At 42.2% G+C, this 26061-nt stretch overlaps 1 protein-coding gene across 2 annotated transcripts in view; it reads right to left on the bottom strand.

Moving 5' to 3' along the window:
* The window catches only part of GPC6 (glypican 6), a 792386-nt gene that overhangs the window by 544711 nt on the left and 221614 nt on the right, over positions 1–26061 (bottom strand). For both annotated transcript variants that reach the window (XM_083610748.1, XM_083610747.1), the window contains exon 2: positions 8182–8340. In XM_083610748.1, the coding sequence (XP_083466874.1) occupies positions 8182–8340 (159 nt within the window). The remainder of the gene's footprint in view (positions 1–8181; positions 8341–26061) is intronic.

Consider the following 26061-nt stretch of genomic DNA (forward strand, 5'->3'; position numbering starts at 1 on the left):
AGGAGACCAGGGAAGAATTTAAATGTGGGTTCCGAGAAAGGGTTACTTCATAGAAGAGGAAAGGGAATAGAGGGTCAGGCTAATTCAAATTGAAGGCCAGGTGAAATAGCTCGGTCTTACAGACCCTGTGGAAGGAGATCAAGTCCTGCGCTTCAAAGAAGCGTTTCAGTTAAATGTGTTGTAAATTTAAACAGGGAAAATAGGTAGAGAAAAACAGGGCTGCACGGCACCATCTGGTGGCACAATGTTATATCGCATATACAGTGCATATAAATCACTTTTTCTTTACCAATCTAGCTGCGCCCCAGGTCTGCATGAAAAGAATATAAACAGCAAGCAGGCCTGTTTTACTGTGATAAAAGATGTTCCTTTCTAAATGTACTCCTTGATTCTACAAATACTCCGATGGATTGGTGCCTTTATCGTATTGTTGAATCTTCCATGGGAAAGAGACATTTTGTTTATGCCATTTGGATATTTCAGTGAGAAAAGATCAAAGAACTATAAATCAAACAAGTTTTATGGGGCTTTTACTGCCTCTCCTTCTCAAACTAATGTGACTGTCTGTGCAGTTTTGAGACCAGAGTCTGTATAAAATTGGGGCAGTAAATTGCCATAAATCCTTGCTTTATCTGAAACTTGATATACCTGACTTAGATGCACCTACTATGATGATACCATTAGAAGCATTCGCATGTCAGGTAGGCACCAACCATAACAATAAAAAGACACCTTTATATACGCCATCTATATCCATGGAAATTCACACTTCTGCAAGTTACACGCACGCATGCTTTCTGAAAATAAAGAAATAACTGACCTCTATCCATGGACTGTGAGCAAGTGTCAAATCTCAAAGATAATATAAAAATGTAATAACATTTTAAACAGAAAACCCCAACCCTACGTGAAATGCAACATTTTTCTGAAGCAGATCTGCACACATATGCATGCAGAGAGGCCTACGAAGGGTAAGAGAACTCAGCTAGTTCTTCCAGGAAAATATGGCTCATTTCATACTCCCTTTTCCCCAAGTACTGTGATGTTAAGGGTTACCCTTTTGGAACCTCACTTTCACAGAAACCGGAACACACAGGGTCTACAGACATAAATGTATTGAGCGTAAGGGACGAGGGAGGCACCATGATGGAGAAAGGAAGTACAGACCCTTCAAGTGTCCCTATTCACTGATTTGGAGAAGCTATCCCAGTTTCTGATTTGATCCTGGAATGTCCCATGTTTCCTTAGGATGTCCCTATTTTCATTGGAGAAACGTTGGAGGGTAAGGAGTTATCCGACCCCCCGAGCCGTCTGAAGGCAATCCTGTATAGGGAAGGTGTTGTTTTTTAATGTTTAATGTTTTATTACTGTATTTTTCCGTGTATAAGACGCCCCCTATTTTGGGGGACTCCAAATTAAGAAAACCCCTCAGCACTACCTGTGTATAAGACGAGTCCCAATTTTAAACCTAATTTTTTGGTAAAAAACCCCCTAGTCTTATACACACAAAAATACAGTATGTTTTTATATGTGTTAGACGCTGCTTAGAGTGGCTGGGCTAACCCAGGAAGATGTGTGGGGTATAAACAGTAAAATTATCACTATGGAATAGGACGTCAATATTTCCATCAGAGGAATGTTGGAGGGTATGCAAGCATTACTTTTATTGACAACACTGACACATTTTGAAAGAAATTATTCAATTTGCAAAAGAAATTGGAACAAAATTGATGCATGACGCAGAAAGCAGGGATAGTCACACAAACACACTAAAAGTGCTGTAAAGTTCTACTGCATTTATCTATATCAGAGAAGTTTTTGATACTTTCAAACTTATTTCTATCCAGGAATGTAGAATTCATCAAATGTTATTTCAATCTGCACACACATCTCTGCCAACTTTTCGCTGGTTCAAAACCAGTACCAACCTTTCAATTAAAAGAAATCACATGCATAAGCCGTGAAAACATTCCCCCCCCCCACACATCTGAAAACTTTTAAACTTGTCAAAACTCATCATAAACCTTCCAATTCAAAACAAACCTTATTACACACACATACTCAAGTAGAATAAAGTTTTCAAAAAAAAAATGTCCTCTTGCAACATCAATTTCTACTGAAGCAAAATATTTGTTTGTATTACAGGTTTTTTGGTGGGGTATGGTGGTATTGAAGACATTATGAGGTTTTGAACTATATTTATAGCCATTTTTTGGACTGGGTAAACCATCTGACCACACACTCCACCACCCGTAGCAAACTGTGTGTGTCTTGCTAGCAAACAACAGTTTCACCATCTATTAATCAGTGGAAGATACATATATGTGATATACAGTCGTACCTCTACTTACGAATCTTCGGGTTACGGCCACATGCACATGCGCAGAAGCGCTCAATCATGCCGCGTGCATGTGCAGAAGCACGCCTCTATTTACATAATTTTTGGGATGCGAATGGACCCCCAGAACAAATTAAGTTCATATCTGGAGGGTCCACTGTATTTTTTTTTAATAATAATATTTATTAAAATTTCAGAGGAAATACAAAAATATATTAAGAAAAAGAAGAAAAAGAAGACAAAAAGAAGACAAAAAGATACAAAATACAGAAAAAAAAATAAAAATAGTTAAAAACAAATCAGTCATTCCATATCCTATCTTTCATCTGCCTATTTCCCTGACTTCCTCACACCTCCCTTTTTTTTGTATCCTGATTCAGTCATTGTTTCAGCAAATCCTTTCTATATTTTATCTTATAACCAGTTAATTAACTCTATACATCCTATCCATCTTTCACCATATTCTGATGTTCAATTTACCTTACTTTATTTAACCTTATCTTACCATAAAATACCTTAACCTTATCTTAGCATAAAATACCGTAAAATACCTTAAAACTTAAAAACTTAATACTTTGCTAAAGCCAGACAATTTCATTCCAACATTCTCCCTAATATTCATTAATTTTACACTAATTCCCAAAATAAAAATTTTTCTTTATAGACTCTTCCAGTTTTCATCCAACGTCCCTTCTTCCTGGTCTCGGGTTGTGTCAGTCCTTATTATCCAATTCCATCTAGTCCATCAACCTGGTAGTCTGATATCCGAGGCTCTTAAGTCTCTTCCATGCCCCTTCTGCAGATCTTTTTCTTCTTGTTTATGCTTGCACTTTTCCTTGTCTTTTGTTGGTCTTTTTCTTAGTTTCTTTCCTTTCTCCTTAGGGAGTAGGTCTCCGGGGAATTTCCATCCATACTCATGTCCATCTCCCCACGTCAAACCAGCCCATTCCCCACAGTCCCACTCCCCACAGTCATCAATATAATCCAAAAGATCTTTAACAGCATATTTCAAAATCTCTCCAAAGTTGAGATCCTCCTCAGCTCCAGATTCCTTCAGGCCTAATTCAAGTTCATTCTTCCAAAACAGCGGCTTATACTCCTGCAGGGCCTCGGGTCTCACCATTTGTGTTGCTTGAGGTAGCACCGTAGCTTCCTCCATTATTATCTGCCCTTGCATTTGCCCAGTCGAACCAGTTTCCTGGATTGGTCCCTGTATAATTTCTATGTCAATATTCCCTATTTGTCCACATTCACTAGTTGCAACAGTCATGGAGGGTCCACTGTATTGGTAATGAGGAAAAACTGTGCTTTTGTCTAAGATATTCTAAGACTAAAGCTCAGGGATACTGGAAGTTGCAGTCCACAAACATCTGGAGGCAACAGGTTGAAGAAGACTGATTTAATTAAAGACATTTTCATAACATTTGGGAAGTTAGTCCCTCTGGTTTTCTGCATTTACGTTGTTCGCATACATTTTCAGAGCCACATGTACAACAATATAATTTACTTCATCTGTATCACATTGAGAAGCTAGCCACTTGGATGTAGAAACCACTTAATGCGGAATTATTTTCCACTTACTATGGCAGAGTAAGACAGTAACCAGCTTTCCTTTAACTGTTTTTTCCCTTAAAAAAATAAAAATCAACATCTCATTGCAATTTGCCTATAGTTATTCAGAGGATTAGTTAAGAAATGTCAGTGAACAGATACCGCCTGCTCATTAACATTCATGGCATTACTCCTTCTGGTGGGTGGGTTTCAGCTGCTGATAGAGCAATACTTTAAAAAGATATTGGCTTGGCTGCAAAACAGCTGCTCAGCAAAGCCACTATGCAGCGGGAATTGGTGATAATGAGATGATAGTATTACGACAACTCTGGGAGGATAATACATCTTAAGCTGCTTTGAGGTATGCCTTGGGTTGTCTGAGTACTAATAAACACAACTGTTTGTCCAGTCCTGTAAGGGGTTGTTCCTCAGTGGGCAAACAGTTCAGACCCCCAGCGTTTCCTGAAATTCAAGCAGAGCTATAATTGTGAATCAAATCTCTGCAAATTGTGATGTTTCTTTGTCCCATACATACTTTCAAGGATGAAAGAATATCAGCTGATTTGCTCCAGTGCTCCTTTACTTGAGGCACTTGATGTCAGTACATTTGGAAGTGTTTGATATTATTCTGAGGCTAAATAATAGTTCTAAAGTTGTGGCTCACTGTTGCTGTATGTGACCAGCTGTCAACCTGGAGAGCACATGTCTTCCTTTAAATGCTCCAGAGCAACAGAAGAGTGTGCAGCTGGTGTCATTAGGTCACATACCTCCTTCGACCCTCCATCAGCTTTCTACTCCTGACTTTATGTAGGACAAAACAGCAAGTCCTACTCACTACAATAAACAGGGAAACAGATTTCGCAAAGAATCCAGAAGGCCATTGCTGGGTGATGCACATTCTCCTGATATTTCAAAGCTTTCAAAGGAATGTGGATTGTCCACTACTAATCCTGTTTAGTTGGGTAGGAGAGCTGAAAAAATGGCACACCTGGCAACCAATGCGCTCCCTGGGTTTCAGATAGTACATGGGTAGACGAGTCTTGAAAGCGCCGCAAACAATTTTACATGGCCCTCTAGCGGCTATGAATGCTTATTAATCAGAAGTAATATATTTAGTGTTAACTCTGAAAGTGTATACAGTGGTATCTCGGAAGTTGAACGGAATCCGTTCCAGAAGTCCGTTCGACTTCCAAAACATTTGGAAACCAAGACGTGGCTTCCGAATGGCTGCAGGAAGGTTCTGCAGCCAATCGGAAGCTGCGGAAGTCATGTCAGACGTTCGGATTCCAAAGAATGTTCGCAAACCGGAACACTCACTGCCGCGGTTGCGGCGTTCAGGAGCCAAAATGTTTGATTCGCAAGGCGTTCGGAATCCAAGGTACGACTGCACTCGATTTTGACCAAACTAAGCCTCCTAGAGCAAAACAAACAGGAGGTTTAATTTGGTCAGCATCAATTATACACTTCCATAGTTAACACTAAATACATTAATTCCGGTAAATGAGCCGCCATAGCTGCTAGAGGGCCATGAAAATTTGTGTCCCAGGCTTTTTAGACTTGTCTACCCATGTACTGTGGGACGCGGGTGGCGCTGTGGGTTAAACCACAGAGCCTAGGACTTGCCAATCAGAAGGTTGGCGGTTCAAATCCCCGTGACGGGGTGAGCTCCCGTTGTTCGGTCCCTGCTCCTGCCAACCTAGCAGTTCGAAAGCATGTCAAAGTGCAAGTAGATAAATAGGTACCGCTCTGGCGGGAAGGTAAACAGTGTTTCCGTGCGCTGCTCTGGTTCACCAGAAGCGGCTTAGTCATGCTGGCCACATGACCCGGAAGCTGTACGCCGGCTCCCTCGGCCAATAAAGTGAGATGAGCGCCGCAACCCCAGAGTCGGTCCTAATGGTCAGGGGTCCCTTTACCTTTACCTTTACCTTTACCTTTACGTGTGTACTATCTGAAACCCAAGGGGTGCATTGGTTTCCAGATGTGAAATATAGTGGCATTATTTTCAGCTCCCCCTACCCCAAGCTTGACCTTGGAGAAGAAGTATTACTAGTAGTGAGAAAGGGGTGGAGAGAGCCAACAGAATCTTCTACCCTTCAACCACTATTTTGGAATGCCAAAATAGGTAGCAAAATATATTGAGCTGTCACTGAATGCTTTTCTGCTATGGCTCTCCCCCCCAAAGAAACGCAGCACAATCACAATAACTATGATTCTGAAATGTACTAGACAATAAATAAGGGCTATTCAGAAGCTAAGCACAAAAGCCATCTGTGTGACATCTCTGCTGGTAAATTTCCCTAACTGTTTGAGTTTCCTTCCACCAAAAAGGCACTGCATTCAGGTGATCAGTTTCTACCTTTTGCATCTATCTATTGCAATTTGCTGCATATCCCATGAAAAAGCTCTTCCAAAACTACACACCAATTATGTGATGAAATGAGTACTAAAAGTTTCAGCATAATTAGAGTAGCATTGTTCATCCTTCCATGAATCAACACAATTTTCTTCCTCCTACATAATTTCAGCATATGCTTTGATGGAGAGAATGAAAATATCCACAATGAACTCATCCCCTCTGACAGAAGAAAGGGAAAATGTGCTTCAAGCCCTGCAAAGCTGCTGAATCATCTTTTGCTTTGACTCTGGAGGATGTGACAATCTCTCTGGAGTGATTCGGAACACAACAAAAGGAAGTATAAAGTCACCTCACTACAAGTGCACTGGCCATAGACATTGGCAAATATTTGCCCTTTGGCAACCATGTCATAAGGCAAGCGTGAGAATTCAATCTTTCTCTGCGCTTGTAGATTCAGTTAGAAAAGAGCATCTCTGGTCATATTGACAAAGGATATTTCTCTCGGGGTGGCAACACTGCAACCTTCATGCATCCTGGGAAGAGATAGAAGTCCCTTGGGAATCAAACGCTTTCATTTTTATATATTAATGGCAAAAGTTGTGTGCTATTGGGGAAAGTAAGTTTTAAAACCCCCAAAGTTTAATAGCTTTAGAATAAGGTGTGTAGAACAATGACTTGTTTTTCTACTTTCTGGCTTCTGAGTATGTCTAGTCTATCCAATATTTCGTTTTGAGCTGAGGGCTGCAATGACCAGAAACGGTTTATTAAAGCGTGTTCTTCGGCAGAAACAGAGTCCTGGCTGTCTCTTGTAGGAGGTTGAATATCAAGGCGGGATGTATCTTTCATTTTTAAAATTGATGGATCTTGTTTGTGATGGTCCGGCTGTCTCATTTGGGATCTGTTTTGTCGTTTAGGTTTTTTCCGAGGGTGCAATGAGATTAAGGGCCACTATCTGAACGATAATCTTGGTCATTTGATTGCCCTTTTTACCCATTGTCGTCTTTTAAACTGTATATATTGTTTGCTTTATGTTGCTATGGCAGTTGGCTAATGCGAATAAAGTTCATCTATCTATCTACTTTCTGGCCAGGGTTCCGCATCCACCATAGTAGTCCTATCATGGTCCTCATGAGGGACATTCCACTTCATAAAATATATTTATTAGTATCGTTTTCGGAGAGAACCCTAGGCAGCATATTCCAGAAGAGCTTAACCAAGCCCCCGCAGCACCCATGGTTTATATTTTGCAAAATGTAAATGTGCCCATTCAGGCAAACAAATAGGCAAAGGGGCCATGGCATATCAAGTGAGACGGACCTAATATTTCATCCATGTGCTGTTTTAAACAGTGTGCAAGTCTTTCATCTCTCAGCAGCCTACTCTTTCATATCGTTGGGATTAACAGGAATAATTACAGATAAGGGATGCCAGCTTTAAAGGACGCTCTTAGCCTAGCAGGACAACAACTGAATCTGCTATCTAATTGCCTGGAAAATACAATTAACATTTATTCTGAAGAAGTGGTATCCTATGATAAACTAGAGGATTCCAACTAAGGTATCTGACCGTACAATGGATTAATTGATTGAGCCTTTTATGATGTGACACACATGATCAACAGTCTCATATGGTTATCTATTGCTGGATGGTATCATTCAGACTGCAGGTGTTTGGATCAAATCAAATCTAATTTAATGTTTGGATGCCCTATTTTAAAAGCATCATGTACGTATAAAACTAGCATGCTAAAGAAGGAGATAATAGCCTAGCCTTATCTATGACATGTTTGTTTTGTAAGTTTGGGAAATGATTTTCCACGGGAGAGCATCTTTTATCTGCCACTTGAAGTGAAATAGGCTGTCTACATTATGTACAGTTTCGTGGATGACTGTGCAGATTGGCTCCATGAATAAGCAAAATATAACATGCTACTCACCATCAAATTTCTTGTGCCTGGACACAAAGGTTGTGCGCACAAAATGACTTGTCTCCTCCACCAAGTTCTCAAATTCCAGTTTGCTTTGCTGGCTTAGCTTATCTTCCATTTCTGATGTGCAGCATGTATATTCCTGAGGGCAGATTCTCAAATGTTCCCCTGCAATAAACATAAATGAATGCAACGTATGAATGAAGGCATGCAAAATTTACATCCCTGTTCATATGCACACACTGGTTCCACTTTACGAACATTCACTATGTGAAATTTCACATATCCATACCGGAAGCATCAGTACCCAAACCTATACATATTACATATTCATATATCTGAGCAGAGCATTTTTTTTACTTCCTTGCTTGCCTTTTGTTGGATGGCTGAGAAACGGACGGAGGGGGAGCAATCGGACAAACCAGAGAGCATTTGTTTGTGTGTTTTCCTGTCTTAAAAAAAAAAAAAAAAATGGGGGTCAAATTTGCGTGGTTGAAAATGCATTAGAAATTTCCCCATAAAAATCAATGGAAATTGTCAACTCCTCCTGTAAACACTCACCTAGTGAATGATTTTCAGGGAACGCCTTGTGTTCGGTAAGCAAGATGTGCATGTACTGTCAAGTTACTACCAGCAAATTTCTTTCCATTCAGAAAGGATTAAGGCTTTCTGGGAAATGATTTATAATGAATTGAAAAAGGTATTTAAATATACCTTTGTGAAGAAACCAGAGGCCTTTCTCCTGGGCATGGTCGGCCAATTGGTGTTAAAAAAGGATAGAACTTTCTTTATGTATGCTACAACAGCAGCAAGAATACTCATTGCAAAGTATTGGAAGATGCAAGACCTACCCACTCTGGAAGAATGGCAGACAAAATTGATTGACTTTATGGGATTGGCAGAATTGACTGGCAGAATCCGTGACCAGGGAGAAGAATCGGCAGAAGAAGAATGGAAGAAATTCAAAGACTATTTGCAAAAATATTGTAACATTAAGGAACATTGAGTGATGTTGGATTGAAATTAAGGGGTTATTAGCTGTAATGATACAAAAGAATATGAAAAAATAGTTCTTTTTTGTACATAAGTAGAAGTATAAGTTACAATAATTTAAGAAGATGGACTGAAAATAAGGTTTATAGCTGTAATGCTAGGAGATAAGGATTTGCTGGATGAATAATTTGAACTGGAATACAAGAAGGGGAGGTATGAGGAGGTCAAGGAAATATGTTATTGGAAAATATGACATGAAATTTATGTGTTTTTAATACTTTTTCTTTTCAATCTTTTTTTTTCTTTTCTCTTTTTTCTTTTTCTTTTTGATTTGTATAAAATGGAAAATCTCAATAAATATCTTTTTTTTAAAAAAAAATCTTTCCATTCATTTGCAATGAATTATTAGTCACTGCCCAGCCATTCATTTCTGCAACCAAAAGGACTGCATAGTGTAATGGCTGAAGGGGCTTCAGTGCTTAACTGAAAAGAATGTACTGGTGAAACCAAGTGTTTGAGTCTTCTCAGGAATGGGGACCCGTTCTCTCACCAGGGTGGTATTCCATGAAGCATTCAGAGGCAATGTGTGAAGTCTACTGCATAGGCTTAAGGCTTCAGTGGGTAGAGACAGAAACAAAAGCAGAGGGGGCAAATCTTTTCATTCTCTTTTGGCCACTCAACATGCTAACAGGGAAGACCAAATTTGCTCTTAGCCAAACATTTGGATGGATTCCTTAATCTAGCTTCCCCCCTTTCCTTTTCCATTGTTGCATCTATTTTGGCTCCCTGCATCCCTCCCCTTCCAATCTCCTTCTCTATCCCAGTTTCTGTCTCCTCCTCCTCCTTTTGAAATGGGCTGCATGAATTAAGGTCAAAGGTCATAACGCCTCAAGTTTCCCACTCCAGGCCATCTGAATAAGGAAGGTCTTTGCCAGCGGAAAGAAAGCTAGTGGAAAGGGCCCTAACTAATAAGTGAATCCCTGGATCTTGGAAATACCACTGAGAAAGCCCCCTTTAGCACCTCTGGTAAACGTACCTCCAATATTGGCCAGACAAAGAAAAATACAGTCATACATTGGTTGTCAAATGCCCTGGAACTCGTACAATTTGGATCTGGAACACCGCAAACCCGGAAGTGATTGTTCCGGTTTATGAACGTTCTTTTGGAATCCGAACATCCAACAGTGCTTCCGTGGCTTTTGACTGGCTGCAGGAACTTCCTGCAGCCAATGAGAAGCCGTAATTTGGTTTTCGAACATTTTGGAAGTCAAACGGCCTTCCGGAATGGATTCCGTTCGACTTCCAAGGTAGGACTGTATATCTCTTGTGGATCTTCTCAGTAGAGGTGTCCACCCTGTGGAACGCCCTCCCATCAGATGTCAAGGAGATAAATAACTATACAACTTTTAGCAGCCCAATATAGAAAAGTTTTTAATGTTTTATGTTTTATTACACTTTAATATTTGTGTGCCTATATATTAGAGCTTAAGCTCAATTATGGCTTCATCTTTTGCATTTTAATAGCAATGTCTGACTGTCACAAGTTCTCATAAACAAAAGCAGATTTCCTGTTAGACACACATCATTGTAAGTAAAAATGCAATGAAGTATTTAATTAATGTTTATGCTACACAAAAGAAAAGCAATAGAGAAGTAATGATTTTCATTCAGTTCCCCAGATTTATCTCTTGGTGTACCATGCCACTGCTCTTGACAGTATTGGTTTCTTCAATGGAGGCTACAAGTGGATGCCCATTATTTAGCTCATGAAATTAAAATACTCAGTTATTACTACATGAACCGTGAATTTCCAATTGGTGCTGTTCTCTGGTTGTCAGAAATATTTAGGCTGGCTTGCAAAAAGGAGAAAAATCCACTGTCCCCTTGAGAAATAGAATAAATGCCCTGACTGTGAGAAGAGCTACACATGTGCCAATGTAAATGTTTCACTTTCAGCGCAAACCATGCTGATTAAAATCTCAACATGCTCTTTTAATGCACAGAGGCAAGACAAGGGCTTACATATTATTCAGTGCCTAACTTTTGCGCCCCGAGGCCCCCAGAACCCACCCCAAAATTAACTTCACTCAGACACATATTTTAGTTTTAAGTTTTTGGGTGAATTTTGGCCACAACTTTATTGAATTACAATTTCGTGAGCGGTATTGGCTTAAGCATTGACTCTTGACTATAACTGACTCCACCTTCTGGGTGGCAGTCGAAAGGGGTAAACCAAATGAGGGAGCAACGTTGATGTGGACCAACTGAAGCTCACCCCGGGGTTCCTGTGGTCCTGGCATGACCCTAGCCCCTCAAGCGGACTTCGGATGAGATCCAGGACCCCCAGCTTCCTTTAATGGAATACCTGTTCCTGGAGGGGCAGGTGATGGCCGCACCTCTCCTCCCGCAATCCAACTAAGCCAATGCCTAACTCCCACCTTACAAGTTGTGACGATTGCTAAGGGGTAGGCAAAAACCAGGTGGCTAGAGCCAATTTGCCAATTGGAAAAAATTCCTACCCAGCCCCTGTTTCTAAAACTGGCAACCCAAACCAAAGCAAGGTCAGACTAAACTACCTAACTCTAGGGGGGGGGTGTTCGGCAGCACAACGCAAATGCCCCTCCTCCCGTCACGCTGGCGCTTTTTAAAGCCCCTGGATCACGTCACCCTCTGGGGATTGGCTAAAACAGCCTGGCGTGATCCAGGGGCTGTGGCCAGGGCATTTTCCACTTCCCTCCACCCATTTTACCCCTATGGGGTAAGTCCCATTTGCCCGTGCGCAACCAGGACCCTCCAATAAGAGGATCCCATTTCCAAGACTGAATATATATTTAGATCTCTATAGGCTCGTATAGTACTCATACCATGAACATTGTACCATTGACTTGCCCATCTGCTTTTCTTTTTCTACTTATGCTATGCTTGTCACCAATGGAACCCAAGCTAGCTCAAGGCCTAGAACCTCGGTTCCCAGTGGGGTGAAAGCATTTCCAGAATCGAGTCAGGAGTCTCTGCTTCATAATTTTCAACCTTCATCCCCGGGGCATGTGAGGTGGGAATCTGGCTTGACTCAGGAATGTCCTTGGACTGTGTTAGACTCTACCTCACATCCTAGTGGCCCTCCAACGCAGTGTCCAGGCAGTGTTTTCATCAACCCCTCACTCAGTTTGTGCCTTTTGTCCCCGTGAAGAGATGCCCAACCACACCAGACCTATTTGCACATGTCTAAAGTGGACTGTAGAGTCCAGTTTCTACTCAAGATTTTGGCCAGAGCAGAATGGTTTCATTTTAAAATTCAATGACAAGCAAGATTCATCTACCTGCCCCTTTGTGATCATGCACACAAAAGCCAGCTGTTTTTGCTTTGAAGTTCACTTCATGCTTCTAACACTAGGTTTTTCTTATCTGGGATGTTTTTAACGTGAACATTGCAACCCAGCAGGGGAACTATGAACTTGGGATTCTAGCAAGGAACTCAGTGGTGCGAAAGGCAAGCACGAGACTGAAATGCGTTCCTTCTGAAATTCTGGGCTTTCATAGGGCAACAGTTCATGATTGACAGGTGGGACCAACAAACCAGACAATCCTAAATGTGACAGAATCAAAACACTGAGATGAGGGAGAGTGGACCTGCTTGCTTGCCAGTCAGGGAGAAGATGAGCAATCAGGCAATGCCATCCTCACCACCACCACAACTCTCTGGGTAAGAGGTGAGTGAACAAGAAAGTAGGCTGAAATTATTTATTGGCAGAACTCGATGGAATTTGTGTGCCCCTTCTGAGAGGATGAAGCCCAACTGATTTCAGACTGGTAAGCATTTGGTTTACAAACATCTGCACAGGGCATTAGAGCCTAGTTAGTCTGTAAATGTTCGATCTTGTTAGGCTTCCATGCTTCAGTGAATTGCTATCGGTAATCTTGCAAATTAACCTTATGCCAATAACAATAGGAACAATAACAAATTAATGGCTGCTCCGTGAACAACATGATCCCTGAACAGGCTAAGTTTGAATCCCTTCACCTTTTCCCTCAAATCAAGCTCATGTTCTTGGTTTTGTTACACAATGTTCTAAAATGACATCAAGGTATCGATTTTGATATTTACAAATCTTGGCGGTTTTACAGGCTGTAACCACTCACAACTAATATGCTGTTCTTTTACCCTGAGAAATTCCATGCATTTTGTATTCTTACGGCACTTTCAGCAAAGATTATATAGTATAAGGGGCATCAGATACAGCTAGCTGGCTTTCCCTTGCCCCAAAGGGTGTCTCCATAGAGTAGCTTGACTGCATTAAGTTATGCTGTGCCAGCACTATGCCAGACACAAACAAGAATTAATTCAGCAGTTCACAATGACCTACTGCAACTCAGTGAACCACAGTGCTTCAGACTAAAGATGCTGACTTACATCTCTCTCTCCTTTCTCTGTGGCCCACATTATATAAATCAAGCCAATCACCTGCTACAAATTCAACAACTAGTGTTCAATTCCAGTTTTTATTACAGCTGTAATCTCACACCTGTCTGCACTTGCTCCATATTGGCAAGCATTTAGAGTTGAATTTGGGAACTTACGTAACGTAGCACGGCAGCTTACGAACCACACTTCTATACTCAAAGCCAGATTATTGTGGGGTTTGAACAACAGCTGTCCCCCCACTCTCCCCAGTCTCTAGGGATTAACAGGAAATGAAACAGCCCTATATTTACTGGTATGTATGGGGGACCTGTCAGGCAACCACCCAGAGAATTGTGAGAAACAGGGCAAAGCGAAGTAAAAGCAGAACAAAACCAGGCCTTATAGTTACTTTAGTGGAGACTTTTAGTCTAGTGGTAGTACAAAGAGACCTCTCTAGTTTCCCAGAAGTTTTCTTCTTTTGCCAATGTTTTTTGGTAACACATAGGCCAAGTCCCGGCCTGATATTCCTCAGGTCACAAGTTTAAGGTCTGTTGTTGGGGTTATGTCATGATACTCTGATATGGTTCCAGGGTTAAGCGGAGTCATGGCTAGTCTGGGTGATATCAGCTATTCAACATCGTAAATACACTGCAATATAATGATACATCTTTTGGGAATTATACTGACAGAACTGCCTAAATTGTACAGAAATTTATTTATGTATGCTACTACAGCAGAATGACTGCTACTTGCCCCAAAGTGGAAAGAAGTAGAAGTCCCAGCAAAGGAAGAATGGATACAAAAACTTATGGAATATGCAGAAATGGCAAATCTCACCAGAAAAATAAGAAATTAAGATAACAAACTTTTTATAAAAGAACGGAAAGGGCTTATTGAGTATTTACAGATAAATTGTAAACAGATAAAAAACATTAGCAGGATTATTGTAATAACCTGCAGTTTCATAAGAGTATATATTTAAAGTAGATAATTAAATGAGCAAATTAAATGAATTTGGATATGCAGAAGATATTTTTAGAAAATGAATTTAAGGAACCGCAGAAAGAGGGGGAAGGAAGTCAAACTTTGAAATGTAAAATTGATTGGAAAACTAATGAAATGTATAAATTTGAAAAGTATAAATAAAAACCTTTTTTAAAAAAAACAAAGATACATCGCAATGTTGAAAAATGGAGGGAGAAACAAGCTGCATCAGACCCAACCTTGCAACGCACTGGAGTGAAACTGCCTCCACTCCCTTGGCAGGAGCAATGGCGATTTCACCTTGGCACCTAGAGGGGTTGGGGCCGATGTAGCTTGCTTGTGTGCTGAGTGCTGGTGGTGGAGGGACTCAGGAGCAATGGTAGTTTAATTCATGATATACTGGTGGGTGAAGGTGCAATCGTGCCCTCAAACTGATCCTGGGCAATGTATTGTTACATCGACCAGGCCTAGTCATGGCAACATGCTATTTGTGGACCCTCCCACCTCCCAGGACCTCAGGAAATGTGACACTGGAGTATTGGGCAGGGGGTGGCAGGATATTACCCAACATGTCATGTTTCTGTGGTGGCTGCCACGTTCTTTTCCTCACAGAGTGCTCTGGCTTTCCACCTAGTATCTGGTGGAAAATCCAAGATGATGGCCAGAAAGCTCTTGGTGCCAGACACCATAAACATGTAATTTTGAAGTAAGTTAAAAATGGAGTCCAAGTCAAGTTTCAGAAGGAACCCTCTGAGCTGCTCATGTCGGCACAAGCCCTGATGATGTGGACTTAGAAAAAGGGTATCATGACACAGAGTTTTAAAATAAGTGTGTCACTTGCTAGAAGAATAGTCAAAATGTAAAATTAGGCTTTTACTTCTCCCACAGCTGAAATCTTCCTAAAGCTCAGACCACAGTCATTAATTATAATGGCACCCTTGTTAAAGTACAGTTTAATCACACGAACATATCTGAATTTCTTATGATTTGCGGCATAAATTTTACAATTACAAGAATAATATTTTTTATGATATACTCAATTTTGATAGTGCCTGCCCTAACCCCAGTTGAAAGCCAGTCATAAACTATACAATTTATAGTATACCACCTAAGGTTAAATTCATGTAAGAATGATGAAAAGAATGATACGATCATTTCTGAACTTTTCTGTACTATGCAAGAGTGGACAATCTTTCTTCTTCTTTCTTACAATCGAGAAACTGTTTGGTGTCACATTCATAGGACTGTAGAGATGCAAGGGACACAAGAGGGTGATCTAGTCCAACCCTCTGAAGTGCAGGAATCTTGACACGAAGCCCCAAAGCCAACTTGAAACCATGCCATACCCTTTTTAGTGTTGCAAATGTGCTAGCATTTTATTGCTGCAGCACAAGGAGGAATAAACCTTAGTTTGAGAAATGATCCTTAGTTTGAGAATGTTGTTTTGTATTTTGTGATTCAATGACAGAAGTTTTATATAGTTTTCAGCAAGTTTTCTAGAGGGTCTATCAATGCTAGTCAATAAATACAGGAGCATCAGTTGCTTCCTATATGAATATGGTAGCATTAGAAGCTGACTTACACTGAGCCAGGTCATTAATCATTCTAGGCCAGTACTGACCACACTAATTGCAGAGTTTTCCAGGGCCACAGGACAACTGAGGTCTTCCATTGAAGGTCCTTCAGCTGTAGAGGCCAGGGTTTGCAAAACAGCCATTGTTCAACTGAGCTACGGCAGCATGTGGCTCTGAAGTCAGACTTCCACCAGCGTTGTACTACTAACTTCCACAATGAGTGGGTTTAGAACTGCATCCATCCTCATTCTTTCTTTGCAAAAGTTGGATGCAGATAAACATTGCATCTATCTTGGTCCATAGCTGTACTTCAAAGATTGCATTTTGCTTGCACCCTGTTAAGTATTTTCAGAACACTGCTGAGAATCTAGTTTACATTTCTTTCACTAACTGTTTATTCAGTAGAAAGGTCACAACTGACACTTGCCTCCTTGCAGTCACAATTCTTCTGGAGTTATAGATTTAATACCATAAATTTCTTATAATAAATGCCAGCCCAGAGTCTGTGGTGCCAGATGTTCCCATTGCTTGCCAGAGTTTCCCACTCATTCATGTCGAGTCTCCAAAGTCACATTTGCAAAGATCTTCGCATCAGAACTGTGGCTGATTTATGTGCCTTTTAGCACTGGTTATCTCACTATAAAATATGCATGCGAACAAGCCTACATGGCCATCTTTGAAAGAGAGGGCGCAAAAATGTGTGTAAGCTTGGGAAGTGTTATAGGGTCAAGTTTGGATAAGAGGCAGCTGTACCCAAATTTAGGTGTGGAATGTGTATTTTCTGGCTGGGATCCCTGGGGTCACTAGTTAAAACTCAGAGCAAACAGGCAGCTCTACTCTGTTGACCAGACTTTTGTCTAAGCTTCTAGAATTTATACCAATTAAAACTTTCATACTGTTTGCAAATAGTGCGAATGTTTCACACCTCTGTTTTCTTTAAATCTGAATAGGGTACTGAGACAAGGGCAAGCATCATCCAGGTTGTTCTCAAGGCTAGGACAGAGGGTTTTTGTTTTGTTTTTTCAAACTCCTGAGTCACTGCTGACCTTATTATGAGGGAGAACTTTAGGGATGTGAAGTTGAAGGGTCCTTTCCCAAACTAGTGTCTCCTTCTCCAAACTGGCAAATTGTCCCTCCTGGATGCTGGACTTGAATTTATTTCCTTGGTTCTGTGTTTTCTTTAAAAGGTGGTCCCTCACCTGGGTAATGGACAGAGTGGTGTAGGAATCAATTCTTACTACAGCAGGCTGCTACCTTAGTCCCCCATAATGACAATTTGTCAGTTATCAAAGCAGGCACAACACATAAAAGGTTATCCTTTTATCATAGCAAACCCATAGGTTGGGCAGGGATGAGAGATTGCAGTAGTCCTGAGGGCAGCCAGTTATCTGCATGACCAAGATAGGAGTTGAACTCGCATCTGGACTCAGTTCAGTACTCTTAATTCCACAACACTGCCTCATTTTGTCAAATGTCTTGGTGAGATCAGCAAAAGCAAGGAAGAGCTGTTCTGCATTGCTTCCTGCATTTAGGTTAGCTGGTGCAGATTGCGATCATATCAGAAATCAAGACTGTCTTCTTGGTGCACCTACATGAGGTCAGTTATAACTTACATTAGCATTGCTAGAATGCTAATGGTGGAAGTTATGAGGTCCATAACTGCATTCTTACAATTCATTGTTTTCGTATGAAATCTTACGTTTATCTAGTGTTTAGCTCTCTGAGAACATGTTGAATATGCAAACCCATTTCTGTGCAATCAATAAAGATGCCTTTGGCTATTCTTACTTATCTTGCCATGTCATGATGACTAAGGCATATTAGTCACAAGTTAGCATGTGATCCTATTCTTCCATTAAGGAGAAGAAAACATCTTTATTTGATGCGTGAGCATAGAAAGTTAAAGAGTAATTATGTCAGCACCAGGTGTGGAAGACCAGAAGTGCAGGATGCTGGAAGCATGAGCCTCAACAGGAAAGAAGCACAGAAGAAAGTGTAGTGGGAAAAACTTTCAGGAGATGTAGGCAGGACTAGGGAAAGGAGGGAGGGAGCGCAGATAGGTGGTGACTCGAAAGCTGTGAAGTACAACTACTTGGCACCTTGGCTTACTGCATTTTTCAAGAGCAATACTACATCGCAGAATGCTTCACACCATCACTGTTTTACAGCTATCCAAGCAGTTTTACTACAATTGTGTATCACTAGGATGCAGTAAATCCATCCACTGCTTTCAGGCAGTAATTAGTTGCTACATCATCATTACGTCAAGCCACAGGATGGAGGAGAAGCTGTTTGCTATTGAGATTGTACCAGTTCAGTTTTTCCCATAAATTTCTGGGAAGGTTTTAATAATCAGGTAGTCAGGCTCAGGAATGTCTATTCCTGCGACGCCTGCAACCACACAATTTGGAAGGCAGAAGGGCTGCCTGGGGCAAATAACAATGATGACCACTTGCACATCACAAAAGTAAGGGGAATGCATAACAAAAAAGGGGTGAGGACACAGCTCTGCATAAAAGGCGTACATGATCATCTATATGCATAAATGCAAATTCAAAAGTAGTTACTGTAATTTAAATAGAAATACACCATGGTGTATCAAACAACCTGGGTGCTTGTCTAAATTTATTGTTCCAGTGATAACTGTTGAGGGGCAAGGCACTTGTTTTCACACAGTACTTTGCTTTGAACCAGACTTTGACCAGATGACTCTTTGTAGTCCCCTCCCCTATCAATGACATGCTGGCACCTCCATCCCAATTTCGTGTTCAGTAGCAGACTGGATGATCTAGACAAGATCCCTGCCTTGCAGGGGATGAACTAGATGAGCCTTGGAGTCCCTTCCAATTCTATGATTTTGTGGACCTGCAGTTGAATCTTACTTCAACAATACTGATGAGACAGATCTTCCAAACTTAGACTACACCCAAGGGGCACAAACTAGCTTAGGGGATAAACAGCACACACCTTGCTGCCATTCCCCATTTAATAGCATTCATCACCTGAGGCATCCACCTTATTCTGTTGAATGGTTGGGCCAGCCTTGGAAGGCACCTAGATGAGTCAACACATAATGTTTGTAGCCAGGCTTGACCAGGGGCAACCAATGGACTGCTTGGGTGGGTAGAGCTACATTGGGACCTGAGAGAATAACACAACTGTTTAAGGCAGTTGAGCAGGGCAACAGATCAAGAAGCCCCTGCCCTAGTCCCTAACTGATCCCAACCATTTCCAACACGCTTCTGTCATGGTGTGGAAAGCTCACGCGTTACTGCACCTCCATCTTTTCCTGCCACCAGAGCAGAAGTCATTCCAAACAATGCTAACATGCTAACACTATACAAAACAAACGTATTTGTGTTGTTTGCAACATAGTGGGATCTCCCTCTTCAGCACAAAAAGCAATTTTGAGGAGACTCCAGCAATCTGCCAATACGGTGTATGTATCCTAAGACACTTGGGATGCGGGTGGCGCTGTGGGTTAAACCACAGAGCCTAGGACTTGCCGATCAGAAGGTCAGCGGTTCGAATACCCACAACAGGGTAAGTTCCTGTTGCTCGGTCCTTGCTCCTGCCCACTTAGCAGTTCGAAAGCACGGCAAAGTGCAAGTAGATAAATAAGCACCGCTCCGGCGGGAAGGTAAACACCGTTTCTGTGCACTGCTCTGGTTCGCCAGAAGCGACTTAGTCATGCTGGCCACATGACCCAGAAGCTGTACGCCGGCTCCCTTAGCCAATAAAGCGAGATGAGCGCCGCAACTCCAGAGTCGGTCACGACTGGACCTAATGGTCAGGGCTCCCTTTACCTTTATCCTAAGACACAGGTCATAACATCATTGCAGATTTAACCACATCTCACACTGTCAGTCTGTCTGTCTGTCTGTGTGTAGCTGAATGCTAGCAAACCAGAAATGTTTGATTTAGCATTCTAGCCAATATTCAAGTGAAGAAAATTGAAATATCCATTCACCGGACCAAAGATTGTTCCCAATGAACAGCCGTCTTGACTCTCTTCCTCCTGGCACAGCAATTAACTTCTCTGTAGGGTATAACAACACAGCACATTGCCTTGCTGAAATTGCATCTGGCATTTAAATAGCCCAGTTCAACTTTTCTACTTATACACAAACTTATGCATGCAATGATCTGAATGCATTCTATTGCAATGCTTCCAAACAGGACCAGACTGAAGGAACATCCCCCCAAAATATGGTTTCCAAAAGAGTAGATTAATACACTGAGGATGCAATGCAAGTAGCTCTACTCTTTGAGTTAAACCTGCAGGAAGAAAAGCACACAACTCCCTCACTGCTTTCCCCACCCCAAGAAATCAATAGTTCCCCCCTTTCCCTGTATGAATTCATCTGTTTGTCCTCAACAGAGAAATCATCTTTCTTCAGATACCTTTTGTTCCCTTAGAGGTTTGAGGTCAATTAAAAAATGAATGCCTTCCAAAACAGACTGATAATTAGTTAACAGTCTCTTCATTATAAGTCCCATGGGGAACATTAATTTACAAGAAGTCCTGACCCAGTTGTCCTTGGAATACCATCAAACTCACAGAAACGAAGGTCATGGCAAAGCTATTCTCTCCAGCACTGCATGGGGTGTAATAAAGAACGATACCTGGAATGTTATTTCCTAATCTGTCTGAAGACCATCATCTCTTGCTGTCTTGTCATTATATTCTTCAAACATACAGAGGTAGACAGCTGGGTTTTTTATTTTAATGGCCTAACCAGATGCGAGCATTATTGTGAAAGCATGCGTGAATGTATATTGTTGAGAGTGGATTTTAAGGTATAAGGATAGCTTTAGGATAGTCTCACTGAATCAGGCCAGTGGAATGCCCTCCCATCAGATGTCAAGGAAATAAACAACTATCTGACTTTTAGAAGACATCTGAAGGCAGCCCTGATTAAGGAAGTTTTTAATGACTGATGTTTTATCGCTTTTTTTATTACAGTCATACCCTGGTTGTTGAACGCCTTGGTACTCGTGCGTTTTGGCTCCCGAACGATCGAAACCCAGAGGTGAGTGTTCTGGTTTCTGAACTTTTTTGGGGCAAGCCAAACATCCAGTGCAGCTTCCGGTATTGGTTACGGTATGCCTGTGCGAATCGGAAGCAAATCCAAAGCCACACCTTGGCTTCCAAATGTTTTGGAAGTCGAACGGATTTCCAGAACACATTCTGTTCAAAAACCAAGGTACGACTGTATTATTATAAATATTATGTTGGGAGTCAGCCAGAGTGTCTGGGAAAACCCAGCCAGATAGGTGGGGTATGTATGTATGTATGGATGGATGTATAAATTATTGCTGTTGTTGATGTTGTTGTTATTTCCTGTTTCCAACAGTGGAGAGTCAAATACCTCCAAGAAACCCACAAGCAAGGCAGGAAGGCAATAGCCTGAGACCAGATATTGTTGGGCCACAAATATCATCCTTACTGATTATTGGACATGCTGGCTAAGGCTGATGGGAGTTGGGAGTCCAGCAGCATTAGGGGTTTCCTATGTTTCTCTGTGTTATTCAGATTTATATTGCACCTGAATATAGTTATCACGGCTAACCAAAACCTAAATAACTACCAGCCACAGATCTGTCAAATGACCTTTTCAAACCATCTGAACCAGTAGCCATCATGACAACTTGGGCCAGTGAATCCCTAAAGCTACAGCCAATGGGTGAGCCCATGATGTAATGCCAAAGGAGGTAACCTTTAATATATTGTGGGATATATTCCCTTGGACCCCATTCTGGCAGTGGAAAAATCCAGAGTTAAAACTGGATTGAGCCAGAGCCACAAGTAGGAAGGGCACCCCCTTTGTTTCTGCCACACACCCCTTTTTTCATCTCTCTTTTTGAAGGTCTCCCTTCATTTCTCATGCTCAGCACCCACATAAAATGAGCCCAAGAGCCATAGGTCGTTCACCCATGTTCAAAGATTATGATGATAATAATAATAATAATAATAATAATAATAATAATAATAATAATAATAATTAATTATTATTTATTATTTATACCCCGCCCATCTGGCTGGGCCTCCCCAGCCACTCTGGGCGGCTTCCATAAAAACCAAAAATACAGTAAAATATCACAAGTTAAAAACTTCCCTGAACAGGGCTGCCTTAAGATGTCTTCTGAATGTCAGGTAGTTGTTTATCGCTTTGAGATCTGCTGGAAGGGCGTTCCACAGGGCGGGCGCCACTACCAAGAAGGCCCTCTGCCTGGTTCCCTGTAGCTTTGCTTCTCGCAATGAGGGAACCGCCAGAAGGCCCTCGGTGCTGGACCTCAGCGTCCGGGCAGAATGATAGGGGTGGAGACGCTCCTTCAGGTATACTGGACCGAGGCTGTTTAGGGCTTTAAAGGTCAGCACAAACACTTTGAATTGTGCTCGGAAACGTACTGGGAGCCAATGTAGGTCTTTCAAGACCGGTGTTATATGGTCTCGGCGGCCGCCCCCAGTCACCAGTCTAGATGCCGCATTCTGGATTAGTTGTAGTTTCCGAGTCACCTTCAAAGGTAGCCCCACGTAGAGTGCATTGCAGTAGTCCAAGCGGGAGATAACCAGAGCATGCACCACTCTGGCGAGACAGTCCGCAGGCAGATAGGGTCTCAGCCTACGTACCAGATGGAGCTGGTAAACAGCTGCCCTGGACACAGATTTGACCTGTGCCTCCATGGACAGCTGTGAGTCCAAAATGACTCCCAGGCTGCACACCTGGTCCTTCAGGGGCACAGTTACCCCATTCAGGACCAGGGAATCCTCCACACCTGCCCGCCTCCTGTCCCCCAAAAACAGTACTTCTGTCTTGTCAGGATTCAACCTCAATCTGTTAGCCGCCATCCATCCTCCAACCGCTTCCAGACACTCACACAGGACCTTCACCGCCCTCACTGGTTCTGATTTAAAAGAGAGGTAGAGCTGGGTATCATCCGCATACTGATGAACACCCAGCCCAAACCTCCTGATGATCTCTCCCAGCGGCTGCATGTAAATGTTGAAAAGCATGGGGGAGAGGACAGAACCCTGAGGCACCCCACAAGTGAGAGCCCAGGGGTCTGAACACTCATCCCCCACCACCACTTTCTGAACACGGCCCAGGAGGAAGGAGCGGAACCGCTGTATGACAGTGCCTCCAGCTCCCAGCCCCTGAAGATGGTCCAGAAGGATGTTATGGTCGATGGTATCAAACGCCGCTGAGAGATCCAGCAGAACTAGGAAACAGCTCTCACCTTTGTCCCTAGCCCACCGGAGATCATCAACCAGTGCGACCAAGGCAGTTTCAGTCCAATGATGAGGCCTGAATCCCGACTGGAAGGGATCCAAATGGTCCGCTTCTTCCAGGCGTGCCTGGAGTTGTTTGGCAACCGCTCGCTCAATCACCTTGCCCAAGAATGGAAGATTTGAGACTGGGCGATAGTTGGCCATTGTGGCCGCATCTAAAGATGGTTTTTTAAGAAGCGGTTTAATAACCGCCTCTTTCAGCGGGTCTGGGAAGGCTCCCTCACGGAGGGAAGCATTCACCACCCCACGAAGCCCATCGCCCAGTCCTTCCCGGCTAGCTTTTATAAGCCAGGATGGGCAAGGATCCAGGAGACAGGTGGTTGGTTTCACTCGTCCAAGCAGCTTGTCCACATCCTCGGAGGTAACAGATTGGAATTGATCCCACTCAACTTGACTAGACAGAACTCTAGCACTCTCCCGCCCCGGCCCTGCTCCCATGGTGGAGTCTACTTCTTCCCGAATCTGAGCGATTTTATCTGCAAAAAAACTTTGCAAAATCATTGCAGGAGAACATGTGGCCCGTACTGGGCCCCGATGTTGCAGGTGGTTCCGCTAAATTGTGAACCACCTGAAAAAGTCTCCTGCTGCTGTTTTCTGCAGATGCAATAGAGGCGGCGAAGAAATTCTTCTTCGCCGTCGCTATCGCCACTTGGTAGGCTCGACGTTGAGCTCTAACCTGTGTCCGGTCAGATTCGGAATGAGTTATCCGCCACCGGCGCTCTAGCCGTCTCAACGATTGTTTCATTGCCCTCAGATCCGTGGAAAACCACGGGGCTGTCCGGGCTCCATGCAATCGGAGAGGGCGCTTCGGAGCCAAACAGTCAATAGCCCTGGTTAACTCCACATTCCAGCGGGCCACCAGGGAATCAGCTGAAAGGCCATCAACATGGGATAAAGCATCCCCTACCACTCTCTGGAAACCATTTGGATCCATTAAGTGGCAGGGGCGGACCATCCAAATTGGTCCCACCTCCTTGCAGAGGGGATGGGTCACAGAGAAGTCCAGTTGCACCAGGAAGTGATCTGACCATGGCACTTCTTTCATTTCGCTTTTACTTAGTGTCAGATCACCAACATCCATAGAGGTAAACACCAGGTCCAAGGCATGTCCACGGCTATGGGTTGGGCCAGACTTATTCAGGGACAGCCCCATGGAGGCCATGCTTTCCACGAAGTCCCGAGCGGCCCCTTGTAAGGTCGTGTCGGCATGGATGTTAAAATCCCCTAGGACGACCAAGCTAGGTGTCTCCAGGAGAACAGGATGGGGAACCCCCTCATATTCTATGCCACAAATCCAAAATTTATGGTTCAGGAAGATAAGAATGGACTCACACAAACACCTATTTAACTATCAGTTATGGAATACTACAACCGATATATAGGCACACATTTTAAAAGATAACACAGTTTATTCTGAAAATGCCACATGTGACGCAGTCATCTGCAATTATATGCTTTCTCATTTTCTTTCAGCAGTATATTAATCCAAATCTGACCTTTCTATTAGATTATTTGATACTGCAATGGATCAAAGCTGCATTACAGGGAGCTCAAATAGCCACTGGCGCTCATCTTTAAAGATGATTTCTTAAGACATGTGCATTTTTACTTCATACTGTTCAGCTAACAGTCACCTTTATTCATTGTAAGCCTCCCAGGTTTATATTAATGATACTAAGAAAAAGAAGACAGAGCACATAAAACGGACACTGGCATTTCAAGATCTGTTTACATAGTGTATGCTTTGGCCAGGAGCTGGTTTTAAAAGTTGTCAGTTATCTTCATTATTATCCATGGATTTATGTTCTTGGCAGCCTCCTATTCTTGGCAAGGTTCAGAGCCTTCAAGATCAATAACCAAATGTAATAGATTCTTGCCCTTCAACTTCTTTAATGGCAAAGGTTTGACCTTTCCAGTTAAAGATCAACCTCAAAGGAAATCCACATCGAAATTTTATGCCTTCTCTCTAGTTATCTCTTTAAATATTGCTAACCCCCTCATCTCTCAAGAACAGACAACTTCCTTTCTTAAAAAAAGCATTTGTCCATATGCTGCCTATTAATGGAAAGTATTTTAATTCTGAAAATTGCCCTCAAGTTCTGCCATTGGGACTCTGAGCTCAAATCCAACATCTCCCACTCTGGTGGGGCAGGTGGAGTGTTCTCTGCCAGACAGAGGAAATAAAAAGTAAATTCAGTATAAAACAGTTTCATAAGTTCAAAGAATGCTATGTAAAATTGAAGGTTAAATCAAACTGATACTTATGATCTGGTGTTGCCTCATAAACCCATCATTTATTTGAACACTGCAGTCCTAAACCACTTACCTAAGCCACACAGAACTGAATAGGACTTACTTTTGAATGCTTTTTGAGTCATGTGCCAGAATGCACTGTGCTTTATTTTTGTGTGTGCAGCAAACTCAACAAATCCTGTGGAACAAACTGGGAGAATACTGGGATGTCTTCTGTACCTATCTTTTTAAATGCACCTTTCCTTTACAGATCTGTAGCACTTGGTCAAAATGCAAGCAATTTCTCTACTGTGAAGCAAGTCTCAAGCAAGAAGCCCAGTGGAGGGAGTTTAAGATCAGAGGAGGAGTTTGTAATATCCACACTGTTACTTTCCCTCATCTATTTATAT

Source organism: Podarcis filfolensis, assembly GCF_964270895.1.
Source record: "Podarcis filfolensis genome assembly, chromosome: 4".
Lineage (NCBI taxonomy): Eukaryota > Metazoa > Chordata > Lepidosauria > Squamata > Lacertidae > Podarcis > Podarcis filfolensis.